The sequence below is a fragment of the Buteo buteo genome, chromosome 18 (assembly GCF_964188355.1).
Source record: "Buteo buteo chromosome 18, bButBut1.hap1.1, whole genome shotgun sequence".
In the NCBI taxonomy this organism is placed as follows: domain Eukaryota; kingdom Metazoa; phylum Chordata; class Aves; order Accipitriformes; family Accipitridae; genus Buteo; species Buteo buteo.
In genome coordinates this window covers 29,325,212-29,337,873 of record NC_134188.1, presented here as the reverse complement: position 1 = coordinate 29,337,873, position 12,662 = coordinate 29,325,212, and the positions used below count along the sequence as shown (strand labels likewise).

At 46.1% G+C, this 12,662-nt stretch overlaps 1 protein-coding gene across 11 annotated transcripts in view; it reads right to left on the bottom strand.

The window, feature by feature from the left end:
* Positions 1 to 12,662, bottom strand: part of STIM1 (stromal interaction molecule 1) — a 101,831-nt gene that overhangs the window by 59,216 nt on the left and 29,953 nt on the right. For 8 of the 11 annotated variants that reach the window (XM_075050341.1, XM_075050346.1, XM_075050343.1 and 5 more), the window contains exon 3: positions 3,772 to 3,905. In XM_075050341.1, coding sequence (XP_074906442.1) covers positions 3,772 to 3,905 — 134 coding nt within the window. The remainder of the gene's footprint in view (positions 1 to 3,771; positions 3,906 to 12,662) is intronic. The other 3 variants (XM_075050342.1, XM_075050348.1, XM_075050344.1) reach the window with 1 other exon arrangement.

Here is a 12,662-nt window from a genome sequence, read left to right as displayed (position 1 = left end):
CAAGCTTAACAGACGTAAAGCTTGCAACTGTTATTTATAGAATCATAGAATCATTTAGATTGAAAAAGACCTTTTAAGATCATTGAGTCCAACCATAAACCTAACACTGCCAAGTCCACCAGATATAACTTGGGGTCACTACAATACTTCATTTTGTCAATAGGTAAACAGATATAAACACTAATTCACTGCCAGCTGCCGAGACCTACATGTGCACACAAATATTTTCCATGGAGAGCAATATTTGCCCATAAAATGCACAGCATGCTCGCTGAGTATAAAGGGAAAACCAAGGAAAAATCATCTTCAATTCTCAGAAAACATGCATATTTAAAATATTGACTAGGTTACACTGCAAACTGTGGCTTATACTTTATTTTGATTATTTTCTTCCCTCTTGAACTCAAAGACAGTTGTCACAGGTCACTTGTGAAAAGCAGCAGGCTAGTAGGAGGAAAAGAGCCATCACAACAACCATGGGGATGTTCTTGTTTTCATTTACACATCACGCATGCACCACCTCACTGCGATGAGCACTTCCCAGCAAGGCCCCACAAGCGGCAGCAGCTCCGCTCCCACGGGAGGCAGAGCCGAGCTCCTGCTCCGGGCCAGCGGCAGCCGCGGTGGGCCACCCTGGCTGTCACTCACCAGGGTCACCACTCCTCGGGGTTTCAGCATCTGCCAAGCTCGGTTTAATGGCCGGCTGCCTTTGCCAGCCTCCAGGTTTCTTCCTCCTGCCAGCAAAATCCCACACTGCGGCACACACCGACAGCAGGAATGCATTTCTCATGGCAGAGCCTGGCGCTGGGCTGCACTTGGGGTTGGAGGGAGAAGGATGGGTTTGTCATATCCTTACAGCAGTATTTTCATGCACAGGTAAATTATAGGAAGGAAGCCAATTAACACAGGCTGTCTCAATTAGCCAAAACAAACTTTTACAAAAAAACAGACTTTCTTATATGAAAAATTCCACATTTATCTACTTCTTTAAACTGCCCCTATCCACCCATTAACAGCAGAAGTAACAGAAAAAAGCTTTTTCCATTAAACAACAGAAACACCATCATCACCTTCCTTCCTAAGGAGGACCACCACCTTTTGCTGGGAAGCTTGCGACAACTGCAACTTCCCCAAAATACTATTCAGACACAATTCCTGTCCCAAAGAGCTCAGAAGATAACACCAAAGGTGACAAAAGTGGTGAAGGGCTCAGGGGTGACTGCGGGAACCCCAGGGCAGCGCTCAGGCACCGGCGAGGGCTACACAGTGCTGCACTTCACTTGCCCATGGGCAGCAAATGAAGTGGATGTCAGGAAGGGATCTGGGGACTGACACTACAACAAATCCCATTTGGATGAGCAGGAGAGATAATGTGCGTAGGCAAGAGCAACGCAAGAATTGGTGTCCCCTGGAAGCAGATGATAAAGAGCAACTGCAGGTAGCAACAGGTAGAGGCAGAGGGGAAACTAATGGCAGACTCTGCTGGGAGCACCTGGGAGAGGGGGAACACTGCAAAAACTCCCAGCAGGGACATGCAACGGTCTGATCCCCAAGTTGAGCACTGCCATCCTGGCAGCTCTGCTTCTAATGAGCAGGAAGGGATAATGCACACACCAGAAACTGGAGGAGAGCTGCTGCGACCAAGAGAAGCGATGCAAGGGGCTCGGGCATCGGTCTGATCCAGCGACAATGGGTTTGAATACAGACTAGTAATTGCAGCAAGGCAGTGATTCTGAAGCCTTTTAGAAAAATAAATTTTATTACTCATACAGTGGCAACATCTATACTGTAAAATGAACTGATGGTACAAAGGCTTTGAACAGATAATACTGTTAGTGCTTGTACAATAAGCTCTCAACTAGTCCACCGAGACAGAGGGCAAGATTTGCTCAGAGAGACATAAAAATTGCTAGTTAATGCCCAACCCTAACAACATGAGGCTTATTCTCAATTTAATAACAGGCGAGTAGGATGCACTGAGTGAATTGATTTGCCTGAGGCTATCCCAGGAGTCAGTGGGAGAGGTAAATCATTGCTCCAAAGCAATGCTGAGCAGAGAACTGCCTCCAGGGAAAACACCAAATTTTAGGAAATGCAATTGAAAGCTTTTAATTTGTTTTAATTGCTCTGTGAAGTGGGATTTAGGCAGAGGGAACAGCACTGCAACCTGGGAACAGCCAGCCAACACCACTGGCTCCTCATAAACAGGGTGCTCAGCTCCAGGCTGCTCTGCCACGTCACCTCCCAGGAGACTGAAGAGCCCTTGTGAAGCCTGAATTTGCCCAATAAACTGAACTGCTGCGTTAGTTTGGGTGGGAGATTTAATCTCCCTAGACTGCGGTTTCTTTATCTGAGAAGTGGGAATAAAGTACCTGGGAGAAGGGCTCCTGGAGGACTGGTTGTTGTGCAGGCTGTCGTATGCCTTCAGTTTGCCATCTGCATCAGAACGGCAGCGGGGGGGGGAGAAGAGATGCCTTTCGGTACAGAAGCAGCAGGTCACAATTTTGTCAATTCCCAAACCCACAGAGATTATATCAGGTTCTCCCACAGGCCGTACAAAACACATACTGACATCTTCATCGGGCAAAGGACGGAGGTGCGGAGGGCGCATTCAGCAGAGCCCCGCAGCACAGCACAGGCGGCTGCCAGCCCCGCCATCCACCTCCCGGCCAGGTGCACGCGGGGTACCGGCTCACCAACAGCAGCGGTCTTGGCAGCTCCTGGCTTGCCTCCTTCCAGGGCCAAGAATTCAGACCATTCAAGAGCCCTTGCTCCCAGCACAGCCCAGCCTCAGTCCCAGGACGTGGACTTGGCATGAGACCTACGCCTCCACCCTTCACTCCTGTAGCTTTAGAGCCATGCATCGTCCCCCTGAGCCCAGCAGCAAGACCAGGACAGGCAGCGCACCCCTATCCAGGCAGCAGTTCTGCTGTGGATCAAGGGATCGGGAGAACTGGGATCCTGTGACTGGCAGCAGATCCCTTCAGGAGTCTCCTTTCTTTTAGTTTCCAACACTTCAACTTTCTTATTTAGATCCCAGTCTCCTTATAAGACAGAATTCCTCACCTTGAACAGAGCCTTGTAAATGAGCCTGCACTGCAACTGAGGCAACATTATAAACAAACAGCTTTCCCTTTTCTAGTAGTCGCTTATTTCTGTTGGTGCTTATGTAAGAAAACAACAACAATTTTATTTCTCTGCAATAAAGTTATCAGCTATAATCTCCAAGGCCAAGACAACAAAAATATTGTTTGTTTTTTCAGCAGTATGCACACATGTACTGTAATGCTTTCAGCTGGGTTGGTGGAAGAACGCAGTAAACACTGTAAAGCGAAAGAGACAGCAGCCCAGTGTATCTGCTCAACAGTGACAGAGAGGCTCGATGAGAATTCAGAGGTGTTTCCCCACCCCGCAATTAAAAAAGGAATGAAATAATAACAACAATCATGTAAATCAATCTTCTTGTCTTTCAGTGTTGGAATAAATTGATAATACCTTGTGTGTAGAAAAAGGTTAAGTGGGTAGAAACTCCCAGAACAGAGGAAAAGCCATAGACACTTCAGATTGAAGTGGACTGTTTGGATCAGAAACTTGGCTCGAGATGGCACATTGCTTCCTCTGCCGGATGAAGAGATAGGCAGCCAACAGCCTAAGAGCTTGCACACCTCAACTGCAGACACACCGCCACATTAGCACTACCCAAACAGAACAGCCCTCTATGAGAGCAGAGCGCTGCGTGGCAGAAGAACAGCAAAGCAGCCGAGCACTAACCTCATCGCTCTCCTCTACGTCCACGTTGCCATTGGCATCATCATCCATCTGCTTGTGGATGTTGCGGACGGCTTCAAAGCTGAGCTGCTCATCTTCATCATGGCACAAGGGCTTGTCAATGCGGCAGAATTCTGCTGAGGAAGAAGAAAACACCAACGTTAGGCAGCCTGTACCAAAAATACCACAATCGTGTTTTCTCACTAAGCTTCTTGTGTTTGAAAAGTACTTGCTGAGCACTTGAGAAAGCATCCCGGTGCTGTCATTCACAGCGGGGGGTATTTGCGACAGCCAGAGTCCTACGAAATCCCTAACAGTAAAGGGCAGGTCATAGCCTCAGCGAGGCTGCTCTTCTCCAGGTCAGCTTCTTCAGCCTTTCCACCACCCCAGGCCTCCCCGTGCTCCAAGGGCAGGTCTCACAGCTGGGGCTTTCTGCTGCGTGCACAGCGTCCACCGATGCCCCGCTGGCAGAGGAAAGGGAGGACTGCAGCTATATTTTACCTCCTATTTCATGAGCTTCATTTCTCACTTGGAGATTGTTAGTGTTGGCACAGCGTCTAGTAGGACATTTTGAGAGTAAGAGTTGTACGTTTATATAACACGTCAATTAAAAAAAGTTAGCCTTCTTCCTGATTATGAAATGGACTTTTCTGGCTTGCTTTCACATCTTTTTCTACATTTCAAGACTAACACTCTAAATTTTGCTGCATGCCTGAGTCCATGTAAGCACCAACTGTGGCTGATCCATCCCTTCTATGGCACTGCCGCGTGGCAATGTGTGACTCACCGCGACAGCCGCAGACCAGCGCTGCAGCACCAAGACAAAAGTGTAGATGCCAGGCACTGAAAACATCCCCCAAAGGTGAGCTCTTTGTATGACGCGCACTAAGAAAAACGCTTTTGTTTCACAGAGCCTATATCAGATTCACTGTAAGCAGATAATGATTAAGAATTATCCAGGGCTGACTGCTCTGAGATCGCTGTGAAACCAGTTTAATAGCTCCTGGCCCAGTTCCCATTAGAAACATTTCATGTTCGAAAAATCAAAGAGAGTTCAGGCTGAAATCCTAGGAATTTAAAAAGGAAAGTCTAAATTACATATGAGCTCAAACCAAACTCTAAGATGATCCTCTCAAGACAAGACAAGCTTATTTATAGGAAAATTAGATGGACTTTCTCCTGCTGCTGCTACACACACTGTATCTGCTGCGAATAACTGGGCATGCGCTCACCTTGCTATCCAAAGATGATCACTGGGACTATCCACCTTTCTGTCACATCTCCACACAACTAGCAAGTACTTGGATTCACTATCAATACAAAAGACTTTTGAACATTACATCCACACAAGTTTGAAAAATTATTTTCATCATTTTAGCACATACTACATGATCCCGATGGAAAAAAAAAATCCTAGAGAAAGTCCAAAAGCCTCTTAAACAGAGGTTCTGACAAAATATATGTTACCTACCACATTTAAAAATCCACTCAGTTTATTTGCTTGTGAAATTGAGAGCTCCCACTACCAGACCTGCCTGCCAATAGCCCTGCTTTGGTCCTGCCCCTGGGGAGGAACAAGCCCAGGCAACAGCACAGGCTGGGGCCAGCCGGCTGGGAAGCAGCTTGGCAGAGAAGGTCCTGGTGGGCACCAAGCTGACCACAAGCAGAAGTGGCCAAGGGTGTCCTGGGCTGCATCAGGAGGAGATCCTTCCCCTCTGCTCAGCACTGGGGAGGCCACACCTGGAGTGCTGGGTCCAATAGACATACTGGAGAAAGTCCAGTGAAGGGCTGATGAAATGATTCAGGGGCTGGAGCATCTCTGCTATGAGGAGAAGCCCGAGAGCTGGGGCTGTTCAGCCTGGAGAAGAGACGGCGCAGGGGGATCTCCTCCATGTACATCAATACCTGCAGGGAGGGTGCCAAGATGATGGAGCTGGGCTCTTCCCAGTGCTGCCCAGTGCCAGGACCAGAGGCCACGGGCACACACTGGAATGCAGAACAGTCCCTCTGAACATCACGAAACACTTTCCACTGCGAGGATGCCCCAGCCCTGGCAGAGGTTGCCCAGGGAGGTGGTGGAGTCTCCATCCTTGGAGACTTGTCCATCTGGACACGGTCCTGTGGCTCTGGGTGAGCTGGGAGTTGGACCAGATGGACCCCAGAGGTCCCTTCCCACCTCAGCCAGTCTGGGATTCTGTAATAGCACCGATGTCCAGATGTAAGCACACAGCCTCCCACATGCAGGAAACCAGACTGACACCGGCTGATGTTGTCAAGTGCGTTTCCAGACTTCACTGTGGAAAATCATCCCTCAGCCCTTCTGGAATGGGTAAAAAAACCCAAAACCCGAAACATCACCACAAACCTCAGCTCAACGAATTACACAAACACACACACAGCCACGCTGCATACAGCTGTTCCAGGCGCAGGTTTTGCTCATGTGCAAATGCACGTGATATCAGCTACCAAAGTTTCTGAACTCAGTGTAGCTTCAGCCATAAGCCTACTTATTCTTAAGTATCTGTAAGAACTCAGTAAAAACAAAAAAACAAACAACAAACAAAAAAACAAACAACAAACTAGAATGCCATGTAAATGCAACGCTGTTTTCCTACCTTTAACTGTTGATTTTCCTCATCTTATGTTCCCACCCTAAATACATGGCTCGCAACCAGCCTCATTATGTATCCCTAACCAGGAGACTGAATAAAATGCTGTGGGTTTAATTTTGAGGAACATAAGCCAATAATCAGGAATTTAATTTTAACTTTACTTATCTGCAGCAGAATAAATTATGTTCTTCAAAGTCATATTCTGCTTGAAACAAAGTCACTCAAAAAACCCACTTCGACGGATGTCAGACCATTATTCAAATCAGACCAAGCTCCTATATTATGCTTGTAACCATTATTTCTGGTGTCTTTATAAATACACATATAGACAAATATATTCAAGATCTTAGCTATAGATTTTGCACTAGCATGTTTCAAATACTGACCTAATTTCATATGCCAACGCATAATATCATACACTGTGAATTGAAAGGGGTTTGTGTGGGGTTGTTTGTTTGTTTTTTACGTAAGGCACCCTGCTCAGATTACCAGGCTCCAGGAGATCCTAACAGCCGATCACCCTTCAGTGCTCCACAGAAAAGTGATATCCTCGAGGTGCTTGATGAATGATCTCAAGAAAATGTATCTGTACCTTAGGTAAACAACTGCACCCTATGCATGCATGCTAAAATTTGCCATCACTAAATATCCAAATCCATTTACACTTTGCTAATAATGATGATTAAGTACGGATAACTATCATTGTCACACCCCCCCCCCAACCTGTGCTCCACCACCCCTCAAGGCTGGGAGTCTAGAGCCCTCGTCACCGCTCCAGGGAAGAGCAAAAGCCCTCGAAACTGCGAACCAAAAAACCTTAAAAACTAGAATTGTCCTAAAATTCCATGTCTGGTCTACCCTTTAGAGCTTTTTAAGAACATACTTCTAATCTCCAACACTGGGGTAAAAATTGGTAGATAAGCCCTTAAAACCTCTGACAGAGGCACAGCAGGCAACTATACTGCTGCAACCCTCCGAGTTTCTGGTATGGCTTCAGAACATGCGCCCTGGTCACGCACAGAGCAGATCACAGCAGGTTTTGTTCGTACCTAAAAGTCTCTCTTTTTCAAACCTGGTGAGCAAACTGCCCCAATGGGTTCTTCGGCTCCGGCCCCGTGACTCAGTACCGCTGCAGGCAGAGCTGCGGCAGCCCACACCGACACCAGTGCATGTGCCCAGCACATATAGCCTCAGCCCTGCTCTAGAGCGGCACAGCAAGCCCTGCCACTAATACACGCAGAGCGTCAGACACCAAGGCCCCTCAGACACACCACTTCTCTAAGGTAGCCTTTGGTAACCCATAGACAAACTGTATGTATCAAGGGGAGGCACCCGTTTTTGTTACAAAAGCAGGTTTTTAAAAATGGGCACTCTGACATGAAAACCCGATCATCCTTTAGGGACACGCAGAGGCAAGCGGATTGATTGGATGATTTAATGTGGGGAGAAGTCATGCTGTACAATCTGCTGCTGCAAAATAGCACCAACAAGAAATCAGGCTATAGGTATACACACATGCGCATCAGGGAACACGGATCACGCAAGTAACACCACCACAGCAGCTCTTGGCTGGCTTCGTCCCAACATTAACAATGGCTGTCGATGCCTTAATGTAGATCTCACCAGAAGAAACTCCCCATTGTGTAAACCTGGCTGAGCAGAAGTCCGCAGTAACAAACAAGACTCGCCCACGCTTCACTCACAGGTTGACACAAGGCGTACGTGCCACAGCCAGAATAAAGCCCCAAGCCGTGCTCCACACCCTTGAGTTATAAACCAGCCCCCCCCAGCACCCTGCTCTTCCACCCACCCCTGTATCCAGCCATGTGGTGCTTGGGGTTGGGTTTTCTTTGGTGACTTCTTTTTAGGACATTGTGATCAACGACAACATGTTTTGTATCCAAGCTCTTCTGAGAGTTACAAGTATTGCCAGGCCTGGAACTGGCATAATTTGGGCTGAATTTATAGGCTTAGTTGCATTATCTAGAAAGATCATTATTATTATTATTATTATTATTATTACTACTACTAGGCACAATCTCCTCCTTGTTTAGTTGTGGGGAAAAAAAAAAAAACAACACAAAAAACCAGGAGAAAATGCAAAACAGTTTAGCTTTGGAAAAACCAGACCCACCATGCCTCCCTGCAGCAGGGTATTCTAAAACGCTACATGTCACTTTATTTCCAAATGCAAAGATTCAACCATCTCTACCAAATTACTTTACATTAACAGCCATTTTCTCTCTCTCCAGTCCAAATTACCTCACATGCCTATTGCTGTCCATCCAACCTTTGCTGACTTCAGTTTAAAAAAATAAAAAATTATCCAGAATTGAGTAAATCAGATTGTCTCAAGTTTGCCTATGAGAGCACTACACATAAAATGTTAGTCAGAAACAGAAAATTCAAAAATGTCATAAAAGGAGCGATTCCTCCCTCCACTGGCACATCGCTGTGCCCCAGTTGTTGGACACAGAGCTGTGTCCCCACACCAGCTCCTATGACTGAACCAGAGTCTAAATAAGACCTTTCCCTTTAGGTCCAGCATGACAAATACTGTGCTTGGGGCACTACTCAGTAGGCTGTGTCTAAAGTTTTGGTTTTCTGCACTCACTAGCTGAAGAAGAGAAAATAAGCACTGGAACATGCTGCTCCTCCTAATAGATATGGCAAGATGACTTGAACAATGACAGAGACTACTTGTGTGCTCCTGAGGGCTGGTGTCCTGCTGCTTCACAAAGCTCAGGAAGTTTACTCTGTGCTAACTCTTGGATCTCCATGCGGCCAGAAGAGTCCAGCAGCCCTATAAACTGGTGTTCACTCACTGGTTTTAGACAAGCCATGAACGCTCTCCCTTCTCCGGCACGGCAGGGCTGTCCTCTCACCCCGCGCTGTTCATGGCCAGCTGCCATAGGAAGCTGGTGGAGATAAGGGACACCCGGGTTCACAGAGTCTGGGTTGGACCTGGGAAAATGTCTGATACAGCCACACACAGCAACCAAAGCAGAAGCCAGGGACAACACTGTGGCGGGCAGGGTGTGAGAAACGGTGGCAGTTCAGGAGGCGAAGTCAGCGTTTCCCTGCTCGGGTGTGCCAGGAAGCCTCCATTCTTCCATTACACCTTTGGGGGCAGCAGGAGGTGGAAGAGTGACTAACGGCACTGCCCAAGTACTTCACAGCAACCAAGGTGAAGCAGATTTTTGTCTGTGTAATCTTTGTTGAATTTAATTGGCAAGGGAGAGGAACGTGGCAGAATTATTTTAAATATTACTGGATGCCCTAACATTGATTTGCCCAGATTCAGTTTTCCTCTCCTACCTTGCAAGAGTTTTCTTCATAGTTACTGCAAAATTAGCTCAGAACTTTGGGCTGGGTCTTTTCTGCAATGATTTGTCATGTTGATCTCAATGACAGAGAGCAAGAACACAGGATGGTCATTGTATTTGTAACGCCTTTGGACTTGACTTCAGAAGGAAAAATTAAATCAGGCTAAAAGATACCTCCCAAAATATTACGTGATCATCTTGTTCTGAGTCTGTGCTTATTATTATAGCAATGAATGTAGCAACACTCTGGTAAAGTTCAAATTATAGGAAGGAAAGGTCATGTTATTATAAAACAAGAGTGGTTTTATTCATATTAACACTCTCATAACCACATGACTCTTGAGCCCCAAAGCTTGTCTATCCAAGTGGTCCAGCCAGCATGCATGCAACGAGACAGGTGTATTGAACTGATCTTGCCCAGATTTCTTGCAACCACAAGGACCCATGGGTATTTGTAACACAAATGCTAAGAATGAAGCACCACTGTGAAAGTAGCAGAAAGAACAATAAAGCATGGTTGCAAGAATTTGGCATGTGTTGATAACACAATCACCAGCAATCAAGATAGTAAACAGAGAGGAATTTGTTGTTTGCATGAAGGCCAGAAAAAGCCTGAAAAAGGGAAGAAGTGATTTAATCAGCAGAAGACCCTGCACTGATAAGAGAACGGTCATGAGGTTTCACCAGAGGGCATGGGCCATTCCCCTCCCTGTTACCTCAACGGGAAGACAGGCTGCAACTGTAAAAATAGCCCAAATGAAGAAACAAAGACCAGGGCTAGCGACCTTGCCTAAGATTTATGGAAGATTAAGCAAAAAGATCATACCATAATAACACTTGTGTCCTAAAGGGAGACAAAAAAGACCTATCCAAAAGCCAGGTTCCTCTTGACAGGTTGATAATGCAATGAGGCTTTAATAGCCAACATGCCTTGCTCTCCATGTCACATACAATGACACTCCATGTCAGGCCACTCCAACACAACGCGTGGCACCTTCAGTGACTGAAAGCCTTGAAATGAGTGTGAAATTGGTTTTGTTTAAGTAACATCTCCCTCTTCCAGAAGGCCTAGCACTGATTTTTGCTACAGCAGTTTCTACAAATTGACATTTGCTGTCTGGTCCTCATCACTTGGGAGAAGTGGCAGACCACACCAGGATTTAGGGGTGTGACTCCTGGACCCCTTAGGAGCTGACATCATCATCTTTACTCGACCTTCCCACCCCAGCTCTGAGTCATCAGGAGTCTTTTGTCTCTCCATCCTGCTGTTTTGTGCCTCCAGTCCTGTTCTTTATCTCCCCACTATCATCTCTTAACAGCTACCATCTGTCCTTCCTTTCAGAAAAAAAAGCCCCTTTCCCCTCCCATGCGGTGTCCCGATAGGCTGCGATGATGTCCTGCTAACCTGGGCACTATCAACACATACCATCTTCACATCCCTTCTCCTGCCATTGTTCTGCGCTCCCACCCACCCATGCCACCCCTAGGGCCTGGTTCTCCCCCACTAAAGGTATTTTGCAATCTCCTACAAGCAGACTGCAGGGGCCCTGAGCATCAACAGACACTTAGGCCTAAGTGCTGGAGTAGACTAGGCAGAGCTGGAGTGACATCTACCATGCAAAGCACTTTGGGTTGGGTTTATGAACAGATTAGAAAGACACGTCTTACGAGAAATGATGCTTTCCAATCCTACCCCTTCTGCTGCAATTGCCTCACAAACCGGAATACAGGAAATCTGGCTTAAACATCAGAAAAGACATTTTTACTCTAAGGGTGGTCAAGACTGCACAGGTTGCCCAGAGAGGCTGTGGAGTCTCCATCCACGGAGATACAGCCCTGGACAACCAGCTCTGGGAGACTCTGCTTGAGCAGGGCTGGAGAGGACAATCTCCAGAGGTCCCTGCCAGACCCAGTGACTCTGTAACACCAAAGTATTTTATTCCAGATCTTTCCTTTCTCCCGGGAGATTCTCTCTAATGAGAATTCTGTTTGTTTAATTTCAGGTTCTCTCAATTTTCTTCTACAAGGTCCCATTATCTTTAATAATGCTGAAACGCTGTGTTAATGCCATCGCAGCCGATTGCCCCCAGTAGCACTGAGCTTTATAGCAAGGACAGCCATCGGGATAGGATTAGATAGCAGTTTAATTGTAAGAATTGTCATTTACATAACTTGCTTTTATAAACATTGGAGTAGCAGCCAAAAAAAAAAAAAAAGGTTTTGTATTTGGGTTAAAAGAATTGTTTACATATTTTACTAATGTAAACAAGGACTCAGTTTAACTTCCTTGCTCAGGGTTTCTCGCCTAAAACTCTGGTTTTCAATAAAAAAAAAAAATGCCAAGGATAACTTCATAAATTTTAACAAAGGCATGAAATGGTTTTGTAAGGAATGTACACAGAAGTTACCATTCCCCCTGGAGGGGTAAGGAAAATGAAAGGGAACCTAAATATCTTGCAAGGCTACAGAGCAGCAGCAGGGTGAGCAAGACAAAAAAGGGCAATCATAGGTGTCCAGCTCTAATTACCAAACAATAGAGCCTGACGAAATTATGAGAGTATACAACCTTTTCCACCATCATAAAAGTACTCGAAGTATTTTTATACTCGAAGTTTACATTGCACAGCTGGATATTATTTACTATACAGAGAACTGTCAGCCACTACTCCATGTTTAACATGTAATATTCATCCACAAATGCATGTGAAAATTCACACATAAATCCATAAAACTTTTTTTTTTTTTTAGGTGAATTTGTCAAACAGAATTGGGATTTTAACACATGCCCGTTTCCCTATTCCGTTTGAACTAGTTCCTTCGGTAGTAAAATTCCTTCCCCGGGAGGTGCAGAGGCAGGGCACACAGTCTTGCTCCGGAAGGCAGCAAAGTGCAGCTCTTGTCACATCAAGGAGTCACACACAACTCACTGGCATTGCCAACACGGACCTCATCCATC